This window comes from Camelina sativa, chromosome 8, assembly GCF_030686135.1.
Source record: "Camelina sativa cultivar CO46 ecotype springtype chromosome 8, ASM3068613v1".
Classification (NCBI taxonomy): Eukaryota; Viridiplantae; Streptophyta; class Magnoliopsida; order Brassicales; family Brassicaceae; genus Camelina; species Camelina sativa.
This window is the reverse complement of record NC_141887.1, coordinates 26,505,328-26,531,903: the sequence shown is the minus strand read 5'-3', so window position 1 is coordinate 26,531,903 and position 26,576 is coordinate 26,505,328. Positions and strand designations below refer to the sequence as shown.

The 26,576-nt window shown below is 39.0% G+C and overlaps 4 protein-coding genes across 8 annotated transcripts; 1 reads left to right on the top strand and 3 right to left on the bottom strand.

The window, feature by feature from the left end:
- Positions 1-811: 811 nt before the first annotated feature.
- On the top strand, positions 812-3,316 carry LOC104708275 (uncharacterized). Of its 2 annotated transcripts, XM_087462891.1 has the most exons (4): positions 822-1,559; positions 1,859-1,989; positions 2,142-2,932; positions 3,185-3,316. In XM_087462891.1, the coding sequence occupies exons 1-3, from the start codon at positions 1,242-1,244 to the stop codon at positions 2,926-2,928; spliced, it is 1,236 nt and encodes a 411-aa protein (XP_087319017.1). In that variant the 5' UTR covers positions 822-1,241; the 3' UTR covers positions 2,929-2,932; positions 3,185-3,316. The 2 variants fall into 2 exon arrangements, with proteins under 2 accessions (XP_087319018.1, XP_087319017.1); XM_087462892.1 differs by having other exon boundaries at positions 812-1,559; positions 2,142-3,316.
- Positions 3,317-3,678: 362 nt separating this feature from the next.
- LOC104708274 (protein HUA2-LIKE 1) lies at positions 3,679-11,996 on the bottom strand. 4 transcript variants are annotated; one of them, XR_015564395.1, is made up of 15 exons: positions 11,423-11,996; positions 10,985-11,061; positions 8,751-10,802; positions 8,153-8,663; positions 7,838-7,946; positions 7,542-7,654; positions 7,275-7,462; positions 6,202-7,103; positions 6,008-6,097; positions 5,826-5,904; positions 5,533-5,709; positions 4,941-5,078; positions 4,517-4,585; positions 4,385-4,449; positions 3,679-3,967 (listed from the first exon to the last, which is right to left on the bottom strand). XR_015564395.1 is itself a non-coding variant. In XM_087462890.1 (10 exons), the coding sequence occupies exons 1-10, from the start codon at positions 11,531-11,533 to the stop codon at positions 5,834-5,836; spliced, it is 4,224 nt and encodes a 1,407-aa protein (XP_087319016.1). In that variant the 5' UTR covers positions 11,534-11,996; the 3' UTR covers positions 5,821-5,833. The 4 variants fall into 4 exon arrangements, 1 of the variants encoding a protein (XP_087319016.1); XR_015564396.1 differs by having other exon boundaries at positions 3,679-3,961; XR_015564394.1 differs by having other exon boundaries at positions 3,744-4,449.
- A 2,061-nt stretch (positions 11,997-14,057) lies between these two features.
- Positions 14,058-15,340, bottom strand: LOC104708273 (uncharacterized protein At5g23160). Its single transcript, XM_010424820.3, has 2 exons — positions 14,909-15,340; positions 14,058-14,672 (listed from the first exon to the last, which is right to left on the bottom strand). Exons 1-2 carry the CDS (start codon positions 15,272-15,274, stop codon positions 14,250-14,252), a joined length of 789 nt encoding a protein of 262 aa, XP_010423122.1. The 5' UTR covers positions 15,275-15,340; the 3' UTR covers positions 14,058-14,249.
- A 7,323-nt stretch (positions 15,341-22,663) lies between these two features.
- Positions 22,664-24,762, bottom strand: LOC104708272 (cytochrome P450 86B1-like). Its single transcript, XM_010424819.3, has 2 exons — positions 23,417-24,762; positions 22,664-23,218 (listed from the first exon to the last, which is right to left on the bottom strand). Exons 1-2 carry the CDS (start codon positions 24,647-24,649, stop codon positions 22,823-22,825), a joined length of 1,629 nt encoding a protein of 542 aa, XP_010423121.2. The 5' UTR covers positions 24,650-24,762; the 3' UTR covers positions 22,664-22,822.
- Between the last annotated feature and the right edge of the window lie 1,814 nt (positions 24,763-26,576).

Here is a 26,576-nt window from a genome sequence, read left to right as displayed (position 1 = left end):
GAACTTGATATCGATTTCTAGACTCTTTTGTTCACAGCCAATAAAATATCTGAAGCATCCAAACCGGAGAAACTTACTTACCCGATTTGTTTCTTGTCAAACCAATAAATTAACCAGCCAAGAGCTATAGAGAGCCTAAAGGAGGAGTTGGAGAGGACCACTCTTTATTTAGATGTCCAATTAGAAGGCCATGTGTCTTATCAAATTGTTTATTAATTTATTTAAGTGTTGAGTAAATTTGGTTAGGCAAAGAAGAAGAGGGGATTCAACTCTCTTTGCGTCGCCGACATTATCCGGACTTGTTATTTGTTGTCAAACACACATACACACTTTGCTTTTGACTTTAAAAGCTGTTAATATTTTATCCAGTAGAAGTAACTAAGCTATTTTTATTCACAAGTAAGTAAGTAGATAATTTTCTTTTACGTAACCAAATTCATTCCCACGATTAAATATTTTGATTTATCTTTTTTTTTTTTTTTTTTTTCTGAAAAAAGTATTTGAGCACTTTTAGTTATTATATTCGTCTTCTAGAAAAAGTTGTTTATTTGATTTTAATAACTATATATTTTATATTAAAGCTACTGTGTATTTATAGCGTGTCTCTCATAATTTTTATAAAGATCTGATTATTTACCCTTATCTAGGTAAATGATATAATTATGGTTCACCAAATTTTTGTTGTCGTCAATTTTAAAATAAAAGTCTTACTGTTTCTTCAGCTCGATTAGCAGTTTAATTTGGCAAAGCATACTCTTAATAATGCAAATTAATTAATTACAAATCCGGATTTAGTCTTCTAGTAACTCATAATTTTAATTGGTCATTAAATAAATAAAATCTTGGTATAATTCCACCGCTGCGACGAGAGAGGAGCACATCACAGAGAGATCTCTTCGTTTCGTTTCGTTTTTTTTTTTATTTTCCCGGAAAATCTGGGGAACAAAAAACTTAAGCAACCATCGATCCTCTGAGGAAAAAAAAAAAAAAAAACTCGACTCTCTAGTCCACCAGTTTTTTTTTCCTTTCACCTCTCTCTTCTCATCGTCTCTTTCGTCATTCCCTGTAATATTCACTTTTTCTCCCTTTTTTTTTTTTTTTTTTTTTTTTTTTTTTTTTAATTTTGAATCTCTCCTCCTTCATCTTCACCGTTTCGATTCGTGTGTTCCTTTACTTGATGATAAATTTTCTGATCAGATCTAGTGTAGAATAATAAACAGGTAGGATTTTTAATTATTATTATGTTTATGGATCGAGAGAGAAGGAGTTCATCTTCTTCATCTAGTCGTAATGGGACACCTGAATATAGCAATGGAAAATTCCGAGATGATAATAATGGTTACGGAGGATTCTTAGATCGATTGGAGAATTCACATTCACGTGAGAAGAGTCCTACTAGATCGAAGATCCTCCGGATCCCGTCTCCGAACTCGTCTCCTCCACCTTCTAGCTCTTCACCTCCATTTCATGGTTCCGATTCCCCTGACCGTGGTTACATCGAACACCGCGTCTCCAAGTACGATACTCTCGCCGGCATTGCTATTAAATACGGTGTTGAGGTAAAATAAAATCAAAACATTCTTATCAAAATTAGGTTTTGTTTTTGGTTTTAATGTTGTTTGTGTAAAATTGACATACAACTGTATTTTAATTAGAATTTTATGGATACTGGTGTAAATGTTTTATTTTTATTTTGGGAATTGAGGGAGGTATGATGATGAAGAAGAACACATGAGAGGAAAAAAGTTATTTGTCACAGAGAGCTTTGTTTGGATTATTTCAGATTTGTTTTTAGCTTGTAATGCTTTTGAAGCTTGTATTGTTTATTCCTAATTGTTAATTTTTTTTTTACTTTCAGGTTGCAGATGTGAAAAAGATGAATAACCTTGTTACTGATCTTCAAATGTTTGCTCTCAAGTCTCTTCATATTCCTTTACCTGGGAGACATCCTCCTTCTCCTTGTTTGTCTAATGGCTCCTTAAACCATGGGTACTTTTATTTATGCTATATCTATATCCTCTTCAGACATGCTTTTGATCTGCGAGCTAGCCAAATAGCCTTGTTTGTGTTGGACTGAAGCTGTCTATTCTCATGTAGTCCTGCTGTTTTCATGGCTCTAATACTTGGAATCTTGTTTGTAGAGAGGGCTGTTCATGCCACGAACCGGAATCACCAAACCATAGCAACGAGGACGTGTTTGATTCGTTTCAGTCTCTGAGATTGAAATCTTCTGAGAAGAAAGTCTCTCCAGCCATGTACTCACTGCAAGGTTATTACGGGCTTAAACCAGCAGACAGAACAGTCTCTGATGGAGGATGTTTCGAGATGGGAAATTACAAGACCGAAACTTCTCGTCATGATAATCAATATCTCAGACCTTTCCCGTCCACAAATGCTCCCTTAAATCACCATAGGAAATCTAGAAGCTTGGTCAATGCACTTATCGAAGAGGTTAACCAATCACCAGAGAATAATTCTCAAGAACAGAACTCTGACAAGTTTATGAGGAGACGCCAAAAATCTGAAGCCGACTTTTCATCCCGGACTCCAGAGCTTGTGTTGAAAGAAGAGAGCAGTAGCAGCAATGGCGGGTTTTTATCAATAGCCGGAAAAGGCTTAGCTTTGAGATCAAAAGCTTCAAGCAGAACCAATCTAGCAGAATATGAGAACAGTAATTTTAATCCGATACCAATCAACTTGATGGATGCTCCAGTTTCAGACAGCTTTTGCAGTGTAAGAAAATCTTCGAGTGCTTCGAGTCTACAAGATCCGGACGGTAACAGCAGTAACGGTTCATTGTCTCTGTGGCCAACTTCAAAATGGAGCTTGAAACCTGATTTGCTTACACCTGCGGCTATTACAAGCTCAATCTTTGATGGATTACCAAAGCCTTTAACAGGTCGGAGAAACAAAACGGCTCTGGACTAAAAAGGTCAGTTTATCGTTATTTAACTGCCTTATTCTTTTTTTGGGACTATACGAATCAATTGCAAAAGAAGCTATTTTAGCTTAATGCCGAGTAAATACGAGTAAAGAGACATTAGAGAAATATTGAAGGAAGAAACAAAAAAAAAACTTCCAAAATTGAAATTTATAAAGAAGGAAGAAGCTTCTGATGATGTAATGATTGGTTTTTTTTTTTTTTTTTTTGTAAGTTATAAAAGTTATGCTGTACCATTTTCAGGGTGGGGTTGTATTGTATCGACGACAATATCCGTAGCGTAGTTAAAATCTTTTTGTTTCATGATACATTTGTCACACATACTAAATTGTATTTTCATGCATTTATTTAATAATGCTTTTATTAAAGTGCAAAGGCTGTCTCTCTGTGTGGTGGTCTTTATGGTCTACTCAACCGTAACTCGGATTGAGCCAAACGGAAACGTTTTTTTTCTGCGTATTTTTAATTTTAAAGTTCCCTCATATGTGTTATTGAATAAAGCTTTCCAGACGTAGCCGGGGTTGTGCTGTCGAAGCACAGTGTCAACGTGTTAGCCACACCGGTATGTAAACCCTGGAATGAATCAATAGAAACGAGCGAAAAGAAAGTAAATACCAGTTATTTTAGACTGAACTTTTAAATCAATATGAGCTAGTTTTTTGCGAGTAGATCTAACTTATCAAATTATATCTCAACAATCAACAATAAACTACAAAGCGTAATCCAACAAACTAATGTACATAAAAATTTGCAAGTGTTGTATTAAATCAAACATCTACAAAAGTAGACACTGTTCCGTCACTGCTTTTTCTGGCTGGCACAACCAATGCTTCTTTTTTTTTTCCATCGCCGCTTACGACTTCATCACTGTCATCGCTCATGCTATCGCCATTACTACTGCTACCAACGCGTCACACCACCACAACCACTTTACACTTACCGACATTCTTTTGTGATGGCCGAGTCAGTGTGAAAAGGATTGTGTAACACGTTGGCGGCAGAAGCGGCCGTGATTTTTGGCTGTTGCTGTAAAAAAAAATTAATAGCACAACTTGCAACATATGTGTATAAGTTCGAACCTTTTTGCTCAGAATTAGACAGTTTTGGCAAATCCAATTTCACTTCATTAGACAAACATTATTTATTGAAATCACTTAATCAAAAGTCCCATAGTCTTGTATGACAGTGAGATGAGCTAGATCTTTTCAGTTCTAGAATATTCTAGTAGATCGATTCACATGATATAGAGATGCGCTTTAACCGGTTTCGACTCTTCGTAGCTATTTTATGAACACAAAATTTTAGAATACTTATGCCTTATCAATGCTTTTTTATTGAAAATAATTCTAACCAGAAAAAAGATGCTCAAATAAGTATTTACTAAATGGTGAATCTTTGACAAACTGTACCTTCCAAAGAGAGAATGCAAAAGAAAAACCTAACCTGCCGACTTCAGAGAACCAATCATAAGCTTCTAAGTCTGAGTTAATCCCAATCTAATCAAAAACCTGAAACAACCACGCAACAAATGTGAGATTCTCACACCGAGCGACGTATTTCTCGTCTAGTCTTTACCTCGAGATTACGCCGAAACTTGATCCAAACAGGACGCCATTTCCACCACTCCGAGTTCCAGTGTAAAACCTAGCACGAGATAGTGCAGCTGAGTGATTATGTACTCGGAGTTGAAGTCAACATACAAAACTAGAAAACCAGATATAGAAAGACCAAAGAGATCTGTAGACAACATAGAGACCATGTCGATCAAGAAACTAAATTATTCATACAGCAAATTCTACAGTTTAATACCATAAATCCACAATGCTGGTTGAGTTTTTTTTTTTTTTTTCTTTTTTTCTGGAGATTATTTTGCATGAATCCTTTTGGAAGGATATGCGATTTATGGGAGCTGGAAACCTTATAGATTGAACTAGCAGCCATAGACAAGTCTGGTTTGAAAGAATAAAAGATATATATTTCAAGACAAAAGAACCGATACCTCAAGTCCTCAACAACTTCAGATAAGCAGTGCACAAGATAACGATACGGATATTCTTGTAAAACCGGGTAAATGGAGTCACAGTTGTTGAGAAATGCATGCGTCATCGTTCCTGCTAAGGCATTCAGCCTAGACAACCTAGGTTATGCACAGAACAGACATTTGTTAAGAACAATAATCAAGAAACTTAAAATACTGAGAAGAATCGTCTAGCAGGAACTGAAGAGACTTCACCAAGTAACTTCTAAGTGACTTTCCCCACAGACAACAAGAAACACTAGAAAGGTCTCCATTTAGGGAACCACTATTAAGAGCAAATTGACAGACTTGCACCTAATATTGGAACTTCTCACAATAGTGACTACCTTAGAACCTAATTACTTCTGTGTGCAGATACAACCCTTATAAAATGTGCAATTTTTAAGATCGTGTCTCAAATACCAGTAAAGAAAGTTTTGAGTTAGATGGTTCTTGTCAGAAAAAAGATTGCACCCGATATATTAGGACTTAAAAGCTTGACAATTGTTTAACTAGACAAAACTGTGCATGGTCATTGGCCTAATTACAGTATCTGAGTAACAGGAGTACTAACCAAAGTAGAAACTAGGGCATATACTGTGAAGAATATGATCCGGTGATACATTCGTCAGGAACAATTACAACATATAGCAATATCCTGACAATAGTCTGCAGAGTTTTGAGGCCTCTGGAAGTGAATATACCGCCAAAAATCCCTTTATGGAAGAAAGTGCAGGTTCTCTATTTCGAACTGTTTGATACAATCCAAAAATAGAAAATCAGAGACAGAGAAGAAAAAAAAAAAAAAAAAGAGACACTAGCAGCTTGCTAATCAAAGTGTAAGCGAATAATCAAAAGGTAGTCTACCTTAAACTTCAGGGTGGCCTCCATCGAGCCGTGAAAGGTACGTCTGGCCGAGATGGAAGCATCTGCGAAGCAGCATGACCTTGAATGGCAGAATAAAACGTTATTGTAGGGAAACGTGTAGGATCCCACATATGCATCTCTGAGCGTCTTAAAAGCAGATTAGTTGATTTAAATCGCCTCACCTGTAATTGTCGGGTCACCTTGCACGTTATTAGCAGCAAACTGATAGCTCATTGTCCCTGAAGGTCTTTCGGGAGGCGGCTGAAAGAAACCTGTCATTGCAAATAAAACAACCAATATCAACTAAAGGAGAATCATAACCAACTGAAGTAGCATAAACAAACTGACAAAACAAAGGTTTCACGCATCTGCATACCGTCTGTAACAGTAAGAGAGCCTGGAAATGGATTTCTTCCACTTATCCAGGCTCTATTTTGAGTATCTGCATTACGTCCATTTGAAGACATCCGCCATGCTTCCTCATTCATATGTCGCTGCCCATCAACTGACTGAGAAGGAAAAGGGTAAGGATGAGGAAAGGAGGAACGCTGGGGTTCTGATTGAAGGCTTGGAAACGGAAAATGGCTGGATGGTGCTGGGGCAAGATTCCTAATCACAGGTCTCTGTAGAAAAGAGGTATTGCTCGGCCGAAGCTGTTGGTTCCACTGCATAGATATCTGGTATTCATGTTGCAATGATGCATGTGCTGGGTTAGTGAATCCTGGTTTATTTAGTAATGAAGGATGGCTAGGCATTGACGGTCGAGTTAGAGCTATAGATTGTGAAGACGGTGGAAGTGCCAATGGAGCGGGTGGTGGAGTAAAAAAATGATCAGAGGGAGGTGGCGAAAATGGCAGCTCCGATGGAGATGTCGGGGGTGGAGGCGGAGACAGCGGTGGTGGAGAAGAAGGTAGAGGAGGGGGAGATGGAGGCGATTCATGAGGTAGCGAAGGAGAACATGCTGGAAAAGGAGGGATCTCAGTCGCATAGGTTGCAGCCGGTGAGTCCTCCTTCGCTCCAATCCCACAGACATACGAAGGTACGTCATCTGTCAGCTGACAAGACGCATCTTCCATTTCACGTACACCACTGACATCTACTACACAGTGAGGTTTATCACTCGAACTATCATGTGCCTCTAACTTGCGTAACGCATGGACTGATTCTTCCATATGTATGTTTTTAACTTCATGTGATGTGCTTGGTAGATCCTCATCTTCTTCATCATCTCCAAAATTGTGAGAAGATAAAAAGCCTGCCAGCTGAAAACTTGCATTGCTGCAGAAAAAACTCGTTAACGTATAAACTAACAGTACTCTTCCGAACAGCAATAAAACTGTCTCTAACAATTAATTCAGGCTAAAAATTTCCTACTAAGCTTCTACATGCCCATCAAATATATTAAATCTGGAAAGCTGAACTACAGAACAAGATAAGTATAATGCATACCTCCCATACTCGTCAACAAGCATCCCTTCCATGTCCCTTAGAGGATCATCTACAGAACGCTCAGATCTAGAAGGACGTCGTAGGGAAAACCCAACAGTTTTATCATCACCAGAAGCACCAATATCACCAATATAACGACGTAAAAGAGAATCTGGGAAAATCTTCCTCTTAAGCCACAACCTCAATACCTAGCAGGAGCAAGAGATCACTAACTCTGAACAACAAAAACATAAGACTGTCCTCGAAACGAACAAAAAGTAAAAGAACCTTGCGACATTGATGACGATTTTCACGAGCACCAGTCCCTGGAGGAGCAGCAGCTCCTAGAAGGCGTGGAAGGGCTGCCTGCACAGTAGGAATATACAAACCGCCTGTTTTACCTAAAGAAGATTCACATGCATCACGAACGATCACCTTAGTCTTATTAGTTATACAGAAGATAAACAAAGAATTTCTCTTTGACCGTAGAGAGTAATACAGTTGAAAAAAACAAAATACCATAAGCGCCTCAGAAAATTGACAATTTGGAAAGAGAAACTGCATCCATTCAGGAGAAGGCTTACCTTTTTGTTTATGGGAACATTGGGTGATCGAATCAACGAGAAAGAACAAGTCCACTTTACGACGAAAATGAGGCTCAATTTCCAACTTTCGAATGAGAAGTTCCACAACCTACAAAACACGATAAAAGTACCCCATCAAACGCTGTAAATAATTTTGTCCAAGAATTTTCAGCTGGCAAAGGTACATTACTATATTAAATCTTCATTTGCAGTCTATTCCTAAGTTTATCATAGGAAATTCTGGCTGGCGGTCTTAAAAAAGAGGAAACCACAGAAAGAAGAAATGTGTTGACCTGAGGTAACAATTTCACTCACCTCACTGGCAATCCCATACTCGGCACAATTAATTGCCATGCGTGTTGCACGTCCAATACTTTCCTTAGTTCTGGATAAGGTCTCTAGCATTCCCTCAAACGTATCTCGAGAAATCGCAGCCTCAGTGGAACCACTCAGTGAACCCTCAACCGACCTACTCCCTGAACTAAATCTTCTCTCTTCCTTCTCTTCAGTCCCCACTTGGTTACTTGATGGGGATTGGTGGCCATGAATTGATGGAGTAGAATCTTCTTGAGGTTCCTGAGCAACAATCAGCATGGCATCGCCAGCAGAAGATGAAACATTCTGAACCATGAAAGGGCTTTGACTTGTCTGCATTGGATCGATGGTAAAGGAATTATGTTCTATATTCACAATAGGTGAAGTATGTGAATGTGCTTGTTTTCTTTTTTCTTGGGCAACTGCAATTAGATGCTTCAGAGATGAAGAAGAATCTGGCATCCAAGAACTGATCAATGTGGCACTTCCATTTTCTTGATTGCCAGTAATCCTATGATAACAAAAAAAAACATTAAACTTTAACCTCCAAGCAAATATGAACATATCAATGACAAAGGGAAAGACAATAAAAACATACATGTCAGCGGACAAGTTCTCAGAATTGCCTGTTGACACTCCAACATCGTTCAGACAAGTTGCAACTTTTGGAGTGCCTGTTGGGTTTTCTTCCAAAGCTGGTTTGCTTCTCTGATTTGTTGTCTCTGAATGAGAAGAGCTTAATATATCTGAACCAGCCATTGCGTCCTTGGAAAAATCACCTTGGCATTTTTTTGGGATCCCCACACTAGAGACTTTCGTAACTTTATTCTGTCCTGCCACCTGCTCCATAGTTGAAAACAACTGAGGAGACTTATTAGGAGATCTAAATATCTGCCTGACATTCTGTGGAGTCAGCTCGATGAATGGTTTTCCCATAGAGGAGCTGTTTGAAGGACCCTCCAGGCTATCTGGCATTCCTGAACCAGAGACTTTTAGAGTTTTATTTTGTCCTGTCACCTGTTTCTTAAATGAAACCAACTGATGCGAATTTTTAGGAGAACTCAAGTTCGGCTTGATATTCTTTGGGAGAAACGCCTTGACTGGTTTTCCCATAGGTGAGTTATACCCCTCCATTTTCTTGTTTTGTTGATACAGATGTACTTTCCCAGTTTTTGCACTTTCTGCAGATCCAGCTAATAGCTTTGCTTTAATAGAAGTATTATGGGATGCATAAGCACTTTTAGGACCAACCGTAGAAGCTAATTTAGCTTTGGGAACATTGGTATGTCCTCCATGAACTGGAGTCTTTGGGTCTTCATCATCATCATCATCGTCATAGATACAAACCGCCCTCCGTCTCTTCGGCAGCTGAGCAGCTGGAACCTTCACATCGCTATCAGAAGATAACTTCATCTTATGTTCAGGATGTTTACTCCTTTTAGGACCATCCGTAGAAGCTGATTTAGCTTTGAGAACATTGGTATACCCTCCATGAACTGGAGTCTTTGGGTCTTCATCATCATCATCATCGTCATAGATACAAACCGCCCTCCGTCTCTTCGGCAGCTGAGCAGCTGGAACCTTCACATCGCTATCAGAAGATGAAGTTATCTTCTGTTCAGGATGATTTGTCCCCTCTTTATTGAGAGACCCAGAAAAAGAGGAAACACTTGTGTGCTCCACTGTCTCTTTGCGGCGCTTAGTATAAGCGACTGCTTCCTTATCAAATTGATTTTTTCCTCCCTGGGCACCTAACACAGTCTCAGGCTTTAGACTAGATACAACGCCAGTAGAATCAGATAGTTCAGCCTTGCCTTCACTAACAGGAAGAAGATGTTTTCTCTTACATTGTTTTTGATCCTTCGCATCTTCAGACCGTGCCCTTTTAGCAGCACGTTCACTATCATCTACTCCTGATGCAGACTTTCCTAGTTTACTTTCAAACTTTTTTTTCTTCTCTAAAATCTCACCACAGACTCGGGCGATAGGTTTCTCTTTCAGCAACTCTTTCGACTTTTTAGAACTAGCGATTTTCACATCCAAAACCACCTTATTGTCACGAGATTCTATTTTACTGCCATGCTCGTGTCCCTTTTTATTACCCTTTTTCTGTCCTAGGAGATGACTGTCAGAAGGTGCTCGATTATCAGGCACACGTTTGGCTCTATGAACCTCATCTTTACTTCTTTTCTTCGTGTCACCAGCTGTCTTCTTGATTATCCTCTGACCATTGGCCGAATTCTTTCCATGGTCAGTGCGAGTGACACCGTCAATTTTATCCCTAGAATCTGCTACCTTTAAGATAGGGTCAAGTGATCCATGCTCCACCGGCTCACTACTCTGGGATGTGGTTCTGTCATTTGATTTAGACGAATCTTGCTCCCCTAAGCCAGGCTTTGTCTCTGCACCATTATCCTCAACTAATTTACCGAGACAAGGGTCAGACCTAGAATCAAACTTATCAGATTTTCCGTCATGAACTGCTGGATCCAATATATCTGACTTGTGAATCTGCGACTCTTCAAATGCAGCGGAGATTTCCTCTACAGCTTGTGCAAAGTACTTGACTGTTTTACCTTTACATTTTTGTAATAATTTATCCTTCGCCTCGGTAGTGAAGACTTGAATATCAGGTGGCGTAACAAAACCACTGCATTACAAGAAGATGACTTGGTCAACAACTAATATTGAGAAAACAAATTCACACTACAAAAAAAACCAAGAATCACAGTAACAGGACGTATTGACTATCAAAAAAGATGGATATAACTTTCTGGGTCATGGTAAAATACATCCCGCAACAGTCAGTAAACACAGAAGACGCCGGCTTACATTTCTTGTGTTCCGAAGAAATAAACAAAGTGTTTCTTTGGGTCTGGAACCTGTTTCCAATCTTCGGGACGGCTGATCTGAAAATGAAAACCATTTAGTTCACAGTAGATAATTAAGTCACATTGCACAATCCCACACAGCTCAACCAGTGTTAACATCACTTCAAACAAATACAAAGCTCTGCACATAAGAGATACAACTAAGAATAAGCTAGAGGATTACACTACTGGCCTTCAAACTTGAGCACAAAAAACCTACTAAGGTGAGAGATTTGAAAACAGATCGTTGAGTGTATGTGGCGAGCCAAAGTTAACCACACAAAAAAAAAACAGTAGATGCGAGACCAACAAAAACAAAAACTATGATCATGAATCAAAACGTCACGAAGCATCAACACCGAGAGAGAGAAAGAGTAGGGAGAGAGAGCAAGACACAAACCTTAGCAGGCCAAGCAGGGAAGCCTTTGATTTTAGCAAGAACGAGATCACCCAATCTCAGCTCACCTATGGCCAAGGCTTTGTTCGCTCCTCTTTTACGCCCAGGAGCCATCGGCGAAACTGGCTACAAACCCTAATTTTCAACTCAGATGGAAACAACGAACAGAATCACCAATCCCAAACAAAACCCCCTGAGAGAACCAACAAGAAATTCCAACTCTTCTTCACCGTTGAGAAAAAGGAAATAGCTAGGGCTTCACCGTGACGAGCAATGGCAAGGGAAACGAGTGGGATGGAGAAGTTGAATCAGTGGAGAAAGAGAGATTGAGGAAGAGCGACGATGGGGATTTAGGGCACTAAAAGCTTTCGCCGGAGAGATGACGCAACGGAGAAACTGGGTTTTACTCTCGTCGCCGCGTTTTATTTATTTATTTATTTATCATATACGTTTTTGAGCAGTTCATTCGTTTTTTTCCTTTTTTCTTATTTGTTTTTTTTTTTCTTTAATATATGTTTTGATGAATCGACGCCGTCGGTTGAGTCTCCCGGCCGGCTAGTTTCATTCCGCCGTGTATGGGTTACTTACGGCGGCCTTCGTTTGCTTTATAACACTCTCACAACTTCTCAATGGGCTTCTCATAAATTAAAACCCAATATGATTTAGCTGGGCCGTCTATAAACTGAAATTTTTTATTTTAAAAAGGGTTACTGGTTTCCCATTTTTTTTGCTAGTACTTAATTTCCATTTTTACTGGTTTTCAATTAACGTCAGTCTACAAGACTACAACACCAGTGGCGGAGGCAACGTACAAAGAGGGGTGTCACTTGACACCCATGACATTTATATATTTTGTTAATTATAGGGTAAATTTCCTAAATAATTACATGTTTTGGTTTAAAATATTCATAATGACACCCATGTTATATTTTCTTGGTAATGAAACACCAATGTTATATGATCTATTCTTCTCTTTGACACAATGCATATTTATTTTGCCACTTAACCATAATGATCTTTCCATTTTTGTTGACTAAAAATTTCTATAATATCTCCTTATTGTAAAAAAAAATCTGAAATATGCATTTATATATCATTTGTTTCTTCTTTTTTTACACACTTCTTGATTTAATTAATATTCATATATATATATATATATGACACCTGTAAGCAAAGTTGCTGGCTCCGCCACTGTACAACACAACAGAAGCTCTCTCTTGTTGTATATGTGTTCCTTAATTTTCTTTGGTTCTTCTCTCATCCACTTTTCAATGCTTAAAGCTTAATGAGAGTTTCAAACGTAAAACATTTGTCTACTGACTTGGTTTTTGTTGCTAACACTGTAACACACAACAATCGAAACGATCGTTTTTTTCTTTCTTTTATATTTTAAGTAAAATGGTTGGAAACTAATTCTATAAGACTATAACCATACAAATATATCCCAAAATTTTGGTTTCAATTGCATACTTTTCCAACTAGGACTTTTTAATACTAATAAACTTGAGCGACGTTGGCTGAAGGTTTGTCATGTATGATCTTGTGATTTTTTAATGTATATGGGAGAAAAACCTACAAAAGAAAACCAAAAACCAAAATGCAATGAATTGGAAATGTATTGAAGAACTACTATAAGTACTATTATTGATGTAAAACCCAATATTTTCTACTAAGTCGTCAATCACCAATCATGATCAAGTAAGTTATAGGGAACTGAGGTAGTGGCTTGTTATTTCATTATTTAGAGCCTGGATAATTTCATTTTGGTCAACACAGATGGGAGAAGAGTGAAATTTGGGTCCCTTGATGTATTAGAGTTAGAATTTTTCTGACAATATATGTCACCATCGTTCTGACTTGTTCTTATATTTCTCGAAGATAAAACGTGCGCACCAAAGAACAAGTTTATTTTAAACCAACCAACGTTATTCGCGCTGCACCGAATGGTTCCTGTAATTTAATTGGTGGGATCATTATAGTTACTGTAGCTTACAGTACTGTTAAAGATATTGGATCAAAAAATATTCATACTGAAATTTCAACTGGCTAATAGACGTGTGGACATGTACTAAATATTCATACTGAAATTTCAACTGGCTAATAGACGTGTGGACATGTACTTCGACAAGACGCCAACAATTTTTAAACATTGGTTTATGTGTAATCAATATAAACACTTGAGGATAGTAGGATACTACGTTATATTACATAAGCAAAATTAAAAGAAGAGACATATATAGCGATCTCTCGTTCGCATTTGTCTAGTTGTCTTACCATTACGGAGTATATCAAAAGTGCTTTTGAATTTTCCGAAGTATTAAAGTATAAGTAACAAAACACACGGCTATCATTCAAAAGTCTTCAAATATTCTCATCCCAAGAAAAAGTACTAGTTGGACTAATTTCAACATATCATTTGAATTCCAAATTCCTAAATTTATCGACGACTAGTTCATAGAGAAAGAAACCCCTAAACCCTTGTTTACTTGTAACAAAAACGAATGGACCCAGAAAGAAAAACTCTGCACGTGTTCCATGATTTATATCGCTATATCGTGTGACATCACTGATATATATATATCTCAATCAAAAACCAATCCAAATTTGGTAAGACCAAGAAAGTTCCTAGACTACACAATACAACAAAACAGGTTGCTCAATATTGACCTCTAAAACTACACAAGACAATTTATTATACTTATGTATCGATTCACAATCGATCAATCATTCGTTATTAAACGGAAACACTGTTTGTCGTCCCTGATTTTATAACAAACAAAAAAAATGATCAAACCATTAAAATATAGAAGAAAAAAAAAAGAGATCGTCATCATGAGAATGAAACACGATTTGGCCGTCCAAGAAACCCGTCCAGAACGACTTTTCTTTTATACGACTCTGTATTCAAATCCGAGACAAACGCAGAACCGTCGCTACCGTTGCGTTTGCGTTTGGCCAACGCGGCTGCGTCTCTGACACGAGGTAGAACGTAACACCAAGCAGATGTACAAAGAATCGCACAAAGTCGACCCCAAACCAGCATAATCATCAACGTCAATATAATGACCGAAATCCCTATGACCGGGTCAAACTTATCGACCCTTGACCCGTTGTTTTTCGCCCGAATTGGTTTCAAGTCGGGTTTTTTCTCGTAACGTTTTGAAGTACACACCCGCTCCGGACACGTGTCTTCTTTAAAGGAACCCAACGGTTCCATGGGTTTTGATCGGTCGGGTGTGTTGTCTTTTAAGTCCTTCGGTGTTAAAAAAAAATTAGAACAAAACCAAGAAATAAATTTAATGTCACAGCGAAAAATATGAATAACGTCCGCAAAATCAAGAAGATCACAAAAAGACAATCATATTGGTCATGAAAGAAATTTAATTGTCTGAAAATGTTTTTTTCAACTGTATACCCCAAAAAAGAGGAAAAAAAAAAGAAAAAGTGAAAAGTCTCAAAACTTGTAAAAGATGATTCAACGAAAGATACCTCTTTAGTGTCCTGATTGACGGACTTATCATCAACCGGAATGTTTTGACGATCAGTAGTACAACGTATCACCACCGATAGGGGTTTTTGCTTATCATGATCAGTTTCATCTACGACTCTCAAAGTAGGTTTCTCTGTTTCCTCGATCGGCGACGGTTTGATCTCGCCGTTCTTCAGGCGAAACTTCGAACATGAAAACCACCGACTAATCCGCTTCTTCTTCATCTTCTTCTTCTTATCACCACCGTCTTCCTTCTCACCCATCGGTTTGTCGGAGTGTATTTTCCGAGAAAACCCGAAACAGCCGAGGAAAGACGAAGAAGATCCGAGTGATCTTTCTCGGACTCTCTTCTCTGTTTTCGCCATTTGCTGAAAGAAAGAGAAATGTTGCGTTTCGTGCGAAGACTTTGAAATATCGCTCGGAGCGGTTGGATTTTATCTTCTCTTCGTTAATTTATTTTAATTTAATTAAAGTAATATTTTATCTATCAGTGTACATGTTGACACAATTGGAAGAATCCACGGAAATATCAAGGTGAAGAAACATAAAATTATTACTAATCATATTAAGAAAACTGGGACGGGACTAGGCTACAACAAGTTGTATCCAAAACAAAAGTATTAGAAATTCTTACAAGATAAGATAGAAGGGAAAGAAAAAAATAACTCTAGATTAATTTATATGTCAATTATGGAGTTTTTTTTGGCAAAAGTAATTAAGTGATGCTTAAAAGTAAGTAAACATTATAGATATTCATTTGGATGTGTCAATTTTTGATAAGGGGTGGAAGCTATGAGAGGTGAAGGTATTTTGTTTTAATGACGCAAAACAGAGCAAGAACAAAACAGGGGATGGCGAGAGGTGATGAGGATTTTATGAGAAGGATAGAGTCGAGATCGATGTGTGGGGGTCGAAATCGACTAAGGTTGCAAGTCCTCCTTGCAGGGCTTCGAGAAAACAAAGCTTTTTGGGTAGTTAAGACTATCTCTTTTTTCTGGTTTTCTGGTTTTTATTAATGCAAAGATGATTCCATGTACAATGCTGCTACGATCTCTATTTATAGAGTCGCAGGAAAAACTCAAAGAAAACCCTAAACCTAGCAGCTAATCGTTTAAGATAAACCGACTATGCAAAAAGCCCAAAACAAAATAATATAAAAGCCGACGTGACTTGATGGGTACGCAAGCTGACGACGAGGCCCATCAAGGAAGAGAAAGGCGCTGCATCAGGTCCCTCCAGGTGGAGAAGGATTCGACCTCGAATCCAGGTCGTCATTGTCTCCACGATATAGAGATAAATGCTTCACGTTGAAAACATTGAACGTACGCATATGCGATGGAAGAAGAACACGGTAAGCATTGGCATTGATACGTTCCACAACTTCGACAGGACCAATCTTCCGTGACGACAGTTTGTTGTATTCCCTGAGAGGTAAACGCTCCTTAGTAAGGTAAACCCACACCAAATCTCCGGGAGCAAACTCCAAAGCACGACGCTTAGTGTCAGCTGCAGCTTTATACTTGCTCGATGATTCCTCTAGGCGCAACTTGGCTTGTTTGTGTACGTCTTGAAGATCTGCAATGAAGTCAATGGCCTGACCATGAAAACGAGACTGGTCTGGTAACGTAGTAAGGTCCAAAGGACCACGGGGAACGAAACCATAGACTACTCGAAATGGACTAAACCCAAGACTGCGGTTGAACGCATGATTATGAGCGAATTCGGCCTGGCAAAGCTTAGCATCCCAACTTTTGATATTATCACCCACAAGACAACGTAAGAGATTACCGAGAGCACGGTTAGTAACTTCCGTTTTACCATCCGTCTGCGGATGATAAGCCGTACTCATGTCCAAACTTGTAGACAAGAGCTTCCACAAAAAACGCCAAAAATGGCTCAAGAACCATGTGTCACGATCAGACACAATGGATTGAGGCAAACCATGAAGACGATAAATCTCCCGGAAAAATAAGGTCTCCACATTAAGTGCATCGTTCATCTTCTTGCAAGGAACAAAGTGAGCCATTTTAGAAAAACGATCAACAACCACAAAGATAGAATCATGACCTCGTTGAGTACGAGGAAGACCTAGGACAAAATCCATGCTAACATCAGTCCATGGTTGTGTAGGCACGGGCAAAGGGAGATACAACCCGGCATTCGAAGCTCTACCCTTGGCCTGCTGAAAAATCCAACAACGCTCGACATATGGTTCTACATCACGGCGAAGACAAGGCCAAAAATAAGACGAAGAGACGAGCTGAAGAGTTCGGTCCCGCCCGACATGACCCTCCGAATGGAGCTCACGTATGATCTGAAGTCGCAAACTGCACTCGGGGACGCAAATGCGGAGACCCTCGAAAAGAAAGCCGTCATGAAGAAAATACTCATTTGTCAACCCATTATCCACGTCGTCATAAACAGATGCAAAAAAAGGATCAGTCTTATGTAAATCCGCAAAGGCAGCAAAACCAGGTACCGAGGTGTGTACGGATGTGAGCAACGCGTGATGGCGGCTTAAGGCATCAGCAACGCGGTTCGTTTTACCCGACTGGTGCCGTAAAGAGAAAGTAAATTGCTGCAAGAAGGCAATCCAGGAGGCATGATGAGCGGAGACTTTGGCTTGGCTATCGAGATGACGCAATGCATCATGGTCGGTAAAAAGAACAAAGTCTCGGTGCACCAAATAATGTCGCCAATGTTTTATAGCTTGTACTTTCGCATAAAATTCAACGTCATAAGTATTGTACCGTGTTTGAGCACCCGAGAGTTTTTCACTAAAGAAAGCTATAGGACGTCCTTGTTGGCTGAGAACAGCTCCAATGCCCAACTTGGAAGCGTCACAATGAAGTTCAAACATTAGCTCAAAATCAGGTAGGACAAGGATTGGTGCGGTTGTAAGCTTCATTTTGATCAACTCAAACGCAGATGTAGCCTCGCTTGTCCAATTAAACCGGCCCTCTTTCATACAGTCAGTGATAGGGGCGACAATGGAGCTAAAATGAGGAACAAACCGACGATAGAAGGAAGCGATACCGTGGAAACTGCGTACATCCGTGACCGTTCGCGGTAACGGCCATGACCGAATGGCCTCCACTTTGGCTAAGTCAACTGATAAGCCTTTGTCGGAGATGACATATCCCAAAAAAATAATTGTAGTAGACCCAAACTCACACTTTTACCGTGCAGCAAATAACTTTTTTCGCTGTAAGACGCCAAGAACCTCTCATAGGTGAGTTAAGTGGTCATCCAATGAGGAGCTAAAAATGAGAATGTCATCAAAATACACCACCACGAACTTGCCTATAAAAGGGCGCAAAGTCTGGTTCATTACCCGCATAAAGGTGCTAGGCACATTGGATAATCCAAACGGCATAACCAACCACTCGAACAACCCTTCACGTGTTTTAAACGCTGTTTTCCACTCATCGCCAGGGCGGATGCGGATTTGGTGATAACCACTTTTCAAATCGATTTTGGAAAACAAGGAGGCCTTACCAATCTGATCGAGAAGGTCATCCAACCGTGGAATAGGAAAACGATAGCGTACCGTAATTTTGTTAATGGCACGACTGTCGACACACATACGCCAGGATCCATCTTTCTTGGGTATTAGTAATGCTGGAACTGCACACGGGCTTAGGCTCTCATGAATATGACCTTTACGGAGTAGGTCTTCAACTTGGCGACGAAGTTCTTCATGTTCTTGAGGACTCATGCGGTAATGCGGTCTGTTGGGGAGTGTGGAACCCGGAGCTAAGTCGATTTGATGTTGAATATCACGGAGAGGAGGCAAACCAAGGGGGAGTTCGTCAGGGAATACCTCACGGAACTCGCGAAGCACTATGTCAAATGAGGAAGAGACGTCTGTGGACAAGCAAGGGATGGTAACTTGTGTGGCAAGCAAGGCCAAAGCAAAGCCTTCAAGTCGAAATTCCTTCTGAAAATCTGTGTGAGAACAAAGCAGTGCATGACCAGACTTGCTTGTAGGAGTAGAAGCCTGCAGCAGTGGTGAAGGCAACCGGTCACGGAGAAGTGGAGGTGATAAACGCGGCTCTTGGGACGACAACAGAACGATATTATGTGTTTCCCAAATAAATTGATATGATATGTGTTCTTCACACCATCATGGATAATCTTACGATCATATTCCCAAGGTCTGCCTAAAATAAGATGACAAATGTCCATGGAGGCGACATCAAAATACATACGGTCTTTGTAGAACTCGCCAATGGAGAAGGGAACAAACGACCGCTGAGAGATGCGAACACCGACACCATCTTGGAACCAGGTCATCGAGTAAGGAGTGGGATGATCCTCAAAAGGCAGTCCAAGCTTGTGCACCGCACTTTCAGCAATGACGTTGCGGCAACTACCAAAATCAATTATGAATGTGCAAATACGTCCAAGGATTGTACAAGTAGAACGGAAAATATTTGTCCGTAGCCAATGCTCTTCACGTTGTTGAGGGGTCAAGCAGACATGATGAGCTACCAGGGAACGCCCCACATCCCCTTGTGTGAGATGGATAGGTTCATCGTTTGGATCAACATCTTCTTCATCTGTGTGGTCGTGTTCGTTGGGAAGTGTCGTGTGATGTTCATCAGCTAGGAGACCTCGCCTAGTTTGATTCGGACAGGCCGTTTGTCGATGACCAGGTTTTCCGCATGAGAAGCAACGCAATGCGTTCCTGGTCGTACGTCTCAACTCTTGTTCTTCGTTTGGACCACGCAACTCTTGCTTACTAGGTTCAGCCCGTCACGAGAAGCGTTATTGATCGGAGATGTTTGTTGCTCAGTCACACGCCCTCGTGAGTTAGAGCCACTCCATGCAACTTGTCGGGACTGTTGTTCAAAAGAGACTGCACGTCGGTGAGCTTCGGCCACGGTGGTTGGATCAAACTGAGCGAGTGAGTTTTGCAACTGAGAACGCAATCCTCCAATAAAACGTGAAACAAGCTGCATCTGACTATCAGCAATATCATTACGTGTCAAGAGTAAGTAAAATTCTTCAGCATACTCTCAAGTTTTGCAATTTGGTATACATTGTCCGATCGTACTTATGCGGCAGGAAGGTGTCTTTGAGCTTCTTCTTAAGCTTTTCCCATGAACGAATCGGATCCCGTCCCGTTCGCACACGAGTTGACTTCGTCATGATGCAGCATGACCTCGAAACTTTGTGGCAACGAGAGCAACCTTACGTTCTTCAGGAACTCCTTTAAAATCAAGTATTTCTTCTACGGAGATAATCCAGTCTAGCAAAGAGTCTCCACGAACTCCACCATGAAATTCGGGGATGTCAACACGAAAACTTGATTCCCATCGCGAATCTTGCCGCCACTCATGTTGACGAACGTTTCCCAGCTCAGGTCGGTGTTGTCCGGGGCGCACCACATCGGGTTGTTGTTATTGTCCTTGGGGTTGCTCAACGACAACAGCTGGTTGTCCTTGGGGTTGCTCAACGACAACAGCTGCAGCAGGGGGTTCTCTGTTACCAAGGTGTTGTATCAATGTTTAATTCAACTCGGCAAAAGAGTTTTGCATCATTGTTTGGAAATCCGCTTGTGACGTTAATAGGGCATCACAAAACTCAGCCCAATTGATGGTTGGATTGGCTTGTGGTTCTGGTTTGGGAGGCATGATTGGACAGAAATTCAACGCCAGGAACGACGAGTCTCTGATACCAACTGATAAGGGGGCGGAAGCTATGAGAGTTGAAGGTACTCTGTTTTAATGACGCAAAACAGAGCAAGAACAAAACAAGGGATGACGAGAGGTGATGAGGGTTTTATGAGAAGGATAGAGTCGAGATCTATGTGTGGGGGTCGAGATCGACTAAAGTTGCAAGTCTTCCTTGCAGGGTTTCGAGAAAACAAAACTCTTTGGGTAGTTAAGAATACCTCTTTTTCTGGTTTTTATTAATGCAAAGATGATTCCATGTACAATGCTGCTACGATTTTTATTTATAGAGTCGCAGGAAAAACTCAAAAAAACCCTAACCTAGCAGCTATGCGTTTAAGATAAACTGACAATGCAAAAAGCCCAAAACAAAACAATGTAAAAACCGACGTGACTTGATTATATATGAGAGAATATGTGTCAGAAGTAATTCATCTTCATCATATGTATTATTATTATATATATATATATATATATATTTTTTTTTACAGCACTTATTTTATTATTACTTTGATGATATTTAAAATTTTATAATCTTGAATGTTAATGCCTAGTAAACAACATTTCCTCTAATTGGTTTGTTTAATCTAATTTATATTTATTTGTTGATCAAAACAAAAAAATGTTGATGCCTAGTAAAGTATTGTTTTTCTATCAATGGTTTTGCTTATAAATGGATTTTTTACCAAATGTTAAGGAATTTTTTTAACTCTCACTGGACCATCTCATATGCACTAAGATCCCGAACTATGGACCATCTCATATGCACTAACATGTTATAATTAGACTAAATCATTAAATCAATATCGATCCTTTCCACCTATGATACATAAATTCGAAATACTGAAAGTTGTTTTATTCAAAGAATGAATCACTATATATACACCACTTGAACTACCAATACTAGATGTTAATGAATGATGTTGGGATACTGAATCGAATGCTGTGTACATGACAAAGAAAGAAAAGAAGAACTTGACTCTTTTCAAACATATAAAAGCACATAAGAAACAAATCAACTATGTAATCACTATAATTAAAGATAAACAAATCCAAATAATTTCTTCAAATACAAATGATGGACGGCTCGTGGTTTTGTCCAAGGTTTCGTGAAGACCACAGTCGTTTTAGTAATCTCGTTCTCGGAGAGTGGCTATACAAATACTCACACAGCTTCAGTATGGCCTTATATTGATATATCCGAATATTTATATTCATATAGCACAAAGTGTGACACAGAATAGTCGACTGCAATCACATGTGGCGCAAAAGAGTTTTTTTTTTTTTTTTTTTTTTTTTTTTTTTTTTTTTGGCGCAAAAGAGTTTATTATGACTGAAACAAGTTTTTCGATGGTTTGACTGAAAAAGCTCAGTTTTAAAAAATTCTGAGTTTCTATGTTATTGTGATGGTCCAATTTCTGAGATTCTTTTCATAGTATCGGGTTGTTGGTCCAGTTTGTGGTTTTTTTTCTATCACATAGACTTCATGAACCAAGTAGTATATAGTACACATGTTGAATAGAGATACTAAATATAGTCCCATGTTAAATGAGCTTTCTTAGTGAAATTATAGAATTATATAATCAAGTACACATACTTAATAATAAAAATATTGTGTTATTCTCAAAAATACTATAATTATTTTATCATGTCATAATTTTCTAAGAATATTGACAAAAACAAAGTTGGTATTCATTACGCGTTATCACCAATTCATACGTTATGAATTAAGGACTTCTACAATAACGAATCACGTTATTCAACACGGTGGGAAGATTAGAACGAAAAAAGATTGATTCATCTTGAGAAAATGATTAGTTTAATAAATTAAATAAACGAAAGTAAAGTTTGATAGAAGAATATAAGTATCGTAGTGTCCACGTTCCAACTTCTACGTTGGACATCTTCGTTTAGCTGTTTTCTATATTGACCCATTCGAATTTATGTGTTTTTTTTCTTTCTTTGCAAAAGTCATAGTTAATTAATCACAGTCAAGATCGGCTCTGAAATATTTGAAATCCTATAAAAATGATTAAAGTAATTGTAGAATACAATGTTGCAAGTTACTAGTAATAATTATATAAAACCATATTAATATAGATTATATAGTGCATACAACTACCAATCAAAGTCACCCAAAAAAAAATAACAATCACTTGTTACAATTCATAAATCTCAAACTCAAAAAATCTTGAATCACTATTCACATTACACCAATTATACCCTTCATGGGCATCAGCAGTAGTAGTGGTCTATCTCAGAGGCACTCCTCTTGACCATATTCACCTTCAAGCCATGCTTCATGTACATAGTTAAAGCCATCTTTGGCTCAACCTTATGACCACCCTTCACACTAACCCTATAGCGGTAAATAATCGTGGCCGCCACATATTTCATTTGGTAATACGCAAAATCCTTGCCTAGACAGAGTCGTGGACCACCATTGAAGGCCGTGAACTTATAGGCTGACTCACTCGTGTACCTGCCGTCTCTTAACCACCTTTCTGGCTTGAACTCACAACAGTCCTTCCCCCAAATCGTTTCCATACGCGCCATTGCATATATTGCGTATATAACTTTTTCTCCTTTCTTTAGTTTCGTCCCATCTGGAAATACATCGTCTTCAAGTACCTACAAAATATTATACACTTTTATAACCTCATGCGTACTAATATATTTCATTCATAACCGAAATAGTATTAAAGAGAAATTATGTGAGCCAACCACACCAAACATACCAAAAATTCTTTAACAAGTCACTCTACTATAAAGTTAGATATACTAGAAAATGACTTTTTGGGAGACAAGTAAGCGAAACAGGGCACGTACCTCTTTGTGATCGACTGGAACTGAAGGATATAATCTGAGAGCTTCAGACAAAGCAGCTTGTAAATAATCCATTTTCTTGATCTCGTCTGGTCTGAACACAGGTTCATATTCCATGTTCTTCTTTGTATCTCCATGATCATCTCTCTGCTCAAGAATCTTGCAAATTCCCACCATGATTTTCTCCTCCACTTCCGGATTCTTCTCGACTAGCCAAAAAAACCAGCTTAGAACCACAGAGGAAGTGTCTCTCCCAGCAAGTATGAAGTTCACACAAATATCACGCAAGAATTTAACTGAAAATTTCTCTCCATTGTCGTCTCGTAGACCCATAAAAATAGTTAAGAGATCAGATCTCTTTGCGGTTTCGGTCTCTAGAGACAGCTCTTTCTTCCTCGTCCTGATTACTTCCTCAGCGAAATAATCCACACCTTTAATTGATTCCTTTAGATTCTTCTCTGTTCCTAGATTAAGGGACCTCATGAGCTTCCACACGAAACCAGGCATCACAAATCTCACAGCTGTTGCTTCTGTTGCATCCTCAAAGGCTTTTGCGAAAGGAATTTCGGGTAGGTTTGGACTAAGACAACCTGGATCGACTCCGAAAGCAATCATACATACATTATCGAACGTTAGCCTTAACAAAACGTCCTGAAGATCAATCTTTTCAGAAATTTCAAGAACCGGCAAGAGTCGATTATGCACGAGTTCGTGCAATGAATGACTAGTTAGTTGTCTGAATTTAGCCGAATGGAACTCGACACTTGCTGTTTTCCTTTGCCGTTGCCACGTTTCTTCATCGGCATTGAAAATCCCGTCTCCGAGTAGATCTCTCATGGTATCACGGAAGTAAGAACCCTTAGGGTAGATGGAGAACCGGGTCTTGAGAATATGCTCAACGTTTCTTGGATCACAAGTAACGACGCAGTTGAGGGTGCTAAACCAAGGACCTCTAAACCGGAAAGTCCCGTTCCTGCTGATTAGAATATCAGATAACCATTCGTATATGTTACTTCGCACTGCAAGAATCAAGGAAGGAAGCATGCCAAGAAACGGCCAAACGGGCATCCCTTGATGTTTCTTCTGTCGCAAGGAGTGTATCGTGACAAACACGAAAAGGGCAATAAAGAGCTCAAGAATCTGAACGTCTCTCAATAATAACAGCCTCCGGGAAAACAGAGGCTCGTGGTGGCTTGCAGTAGCCGTAAGATTATAAGCTGAAGAATTAGAGTTCATAGTGAAAAGAAAAAAAGAGGGAAACAAAAAGAAACAGAGTGTGTATAATTTGCAGAGAGGAAGAGAAAGAGAGATTGCAAATAATGAAACTGTTAGTTAAAATTAGTGGGTGAAGAATATGAAATGAAAGAAGAATGAATTTAAGACGCATAAGTTTCGTGTTTGGCTCTCAATGTGAAATATTGGGTTTGATTTGGTGAGCTAAAAAAAGTTCGTTGTTCTTTTCTAACGGTCTTTTTTTAACTTATGTGGCTCTTGATTCTCGTGTTTTGCTTGCTTTTTTTATTTTTATTTTTTCTAAAGGTCAAGTCTTTTGGAGGGGGAATTAAGATTGTTCAAAAATCGAATTAAAATTAGGGCTTTAGAATATGAGGGATTGTGGATAAAAGAGAAGTTGACAAGTGGGTAGTGACGGATCACCTAAGTTCTTCTTTATTTATACGGACACTTTACTTTGTCAAAACACTTGTTATCAGCAAATACGTGTGGACATTGGAATATTAGGAATTTGAATAAGAGAAACATAATATTTTGGGTAACATACGTGCGTGTGAACGTGTCGGTGAACCGTTGTTGTTTGATGTTAGGTTTATGAGTTTATCTGGTGAGACTTTTAGGGAAGTTCCCCCAGGATAGTTTGTCCTCGAACAATTTGATAATTTGTTTCTTACCAAAAAAAAAAAAATGATAATTAGCCCTCGAACAGTTTGGGCCTCCCAATATAGAGGCCTTTGATTGTTAATTTTGATTTTCGACCTTATATACAGGCCTTCCTCTAAATGATTATATCAACAAATCACTCTCATAATTTCATCTTGATGCCAGTGTTTAAGTTCAAGGCTTGGGATTTGTTCAATTTTTTGTTAACTCGCAATAAAAACAGATGGCATTTTTGGACCCATACTATTCATTGTCCAGATCTTGTTTTCAGATTGCTTATATGATTATATCTAGCTACTTGTTGATCCTTGGTAGATATGTTCATTTATTCTAGTGATTTAGGTTTGTTGATAGATAGATATAACGTTGAATATTCAGCAGAAAAAGTGTTGTCTCTGAATATTATTTGTCAGTCTACAACTCATTATTTAATATTTTTCGAAAAGTACTATTTAATTTAATTTTGGTTGAAATGGGACCGTACCATTAATTAAAGATCGATTTAAATCATTATATCATACAATACGACTCCCGTAACCACCACACATTGATTCATCTGATGGTTTAAATATGGTCAGTTTTGGGATATGTTGCCTTCTGGCCTTCTTGGTTAGACCCATGCACAGAAGGCTATACGAAGAATTATTTCAACAGGAAAGATGTGCAGGTCGCACTACACCCAAACGTCACAAATATTCCTTATCCGTACACACCTTGCAGGTGAGTGATGTTTTTTGTTTCAAAACCACATCTACACGCTACAGCATGACGAAGATGGGGATGAAGGTGGATCACCGTGGAGGTCATGGTTGGCTGGATGGGTTGAGACACAGAACCGGCGCTGAATGAGACATATACGGGTGAGCTAACTTTTGCCACCGTGAGAAGAGCCGGTCACCAGATTCCGTCGCAATCCCTCTTCCTTATTCTCTCATTTCCTCTCTTCCCTCCCTTTTGCCATCCTCTCGCCTATATGCACCATAAATCAAGTCCTTGTGGTGTGATTAGAACAAAAAAGATGGTTTGGTTAACGTTAGTTACCCTACGATAAACAAAAACAGTGGAGGGCCTATTGAAGCCCATGAAAAAAGGAAATGGTACCGTCGACATCTGTGATCGTGTCCGTCTCTTTGTCCTATGGATCGCTTCTCATCCTATCAAAGTTATCAATAACACTTTTTTTTTTTGAACGACATCATATCAATAACACTGTCAATGTATTTTCATACTTAATGTGGTGATGTGTAACGGAATAAAGTATATCACA

Excerpts from the sequence above, each read along its gene's own strand:
- LOC104708274 (XM_087462890.1), bottom strand. The coding sequence starts at position 11,533 with ATGGCTCCTGGGCGTAAAAGAGGAGCGAACAAAGCCTTGGCCATAGGT. Across the intron at positions 8,664-8,750 it reads GAGAACTTGTCCGCTGACAT|GATTACTGGCAATCAAGAAA; the intron begins GTATGTTTTTAT and ends TTGTTATCATAG. Across the intron at positions 7,655-7,837 it reads ATGTTCCCATAAACAAAAAG|GTAAAACAGGCGGTTTGTAT; the intron begins GTAAGCCTTCTC and ends AATCTTCTTTAG.
- LOC104708272 (XM_010424819.3), bottom strand. The coding sequence starts at position 24,649 with ATGAACTCTAATTCTTCAGCTTATAATCTTACGGCTACTGCAAGCCAC. Across the intron at positions 23,219-23,416 it reads TTCCAGTCGATCACAAAGAG|GTACTTGAAGACGATGTATT; the intron begins GTACGTGCCCTG and ends AATATTTTGTAG.
- LOC104708273 (XM_010424820.3), bottom strand. The coding sequence starts at position 15,274 with ATGGCGAAAACAGAGAAGAGAGTCCGAGAAAGATCACTCGGATCTTCT. Across the intron at positions 14,673-14,908 it reads TCAATCAGGACACTAAAGAG|GACTTAAAAGACAACACACC; the intron begins GTATCTTTCGTT and ends TTAACACCGAAG.
- LOC104708275 (XM_087462892.1), top strand. The coding sequence starts at position 1,242 with ATGTTTATGGATCGAGAGAGAAGGAGTTCATCTTCTTCATCTAGTCGT. Across the intron at positions 1,560-1,858 it reads CTATTAAATACGGTGTTGAG|GTTGCAGATGTGAAAAAGAT; the intron begins GTAAAATAAAAT and ends TTTTACTTTCAG. Across the intron at positions 1,990-2,141 it reads AATGGCTCCTTAAACCATGG|AGAGGGCTGTTCATGCCACG; the intron begins GTACTTTTATTT and ends TCTTGTTTGTAG.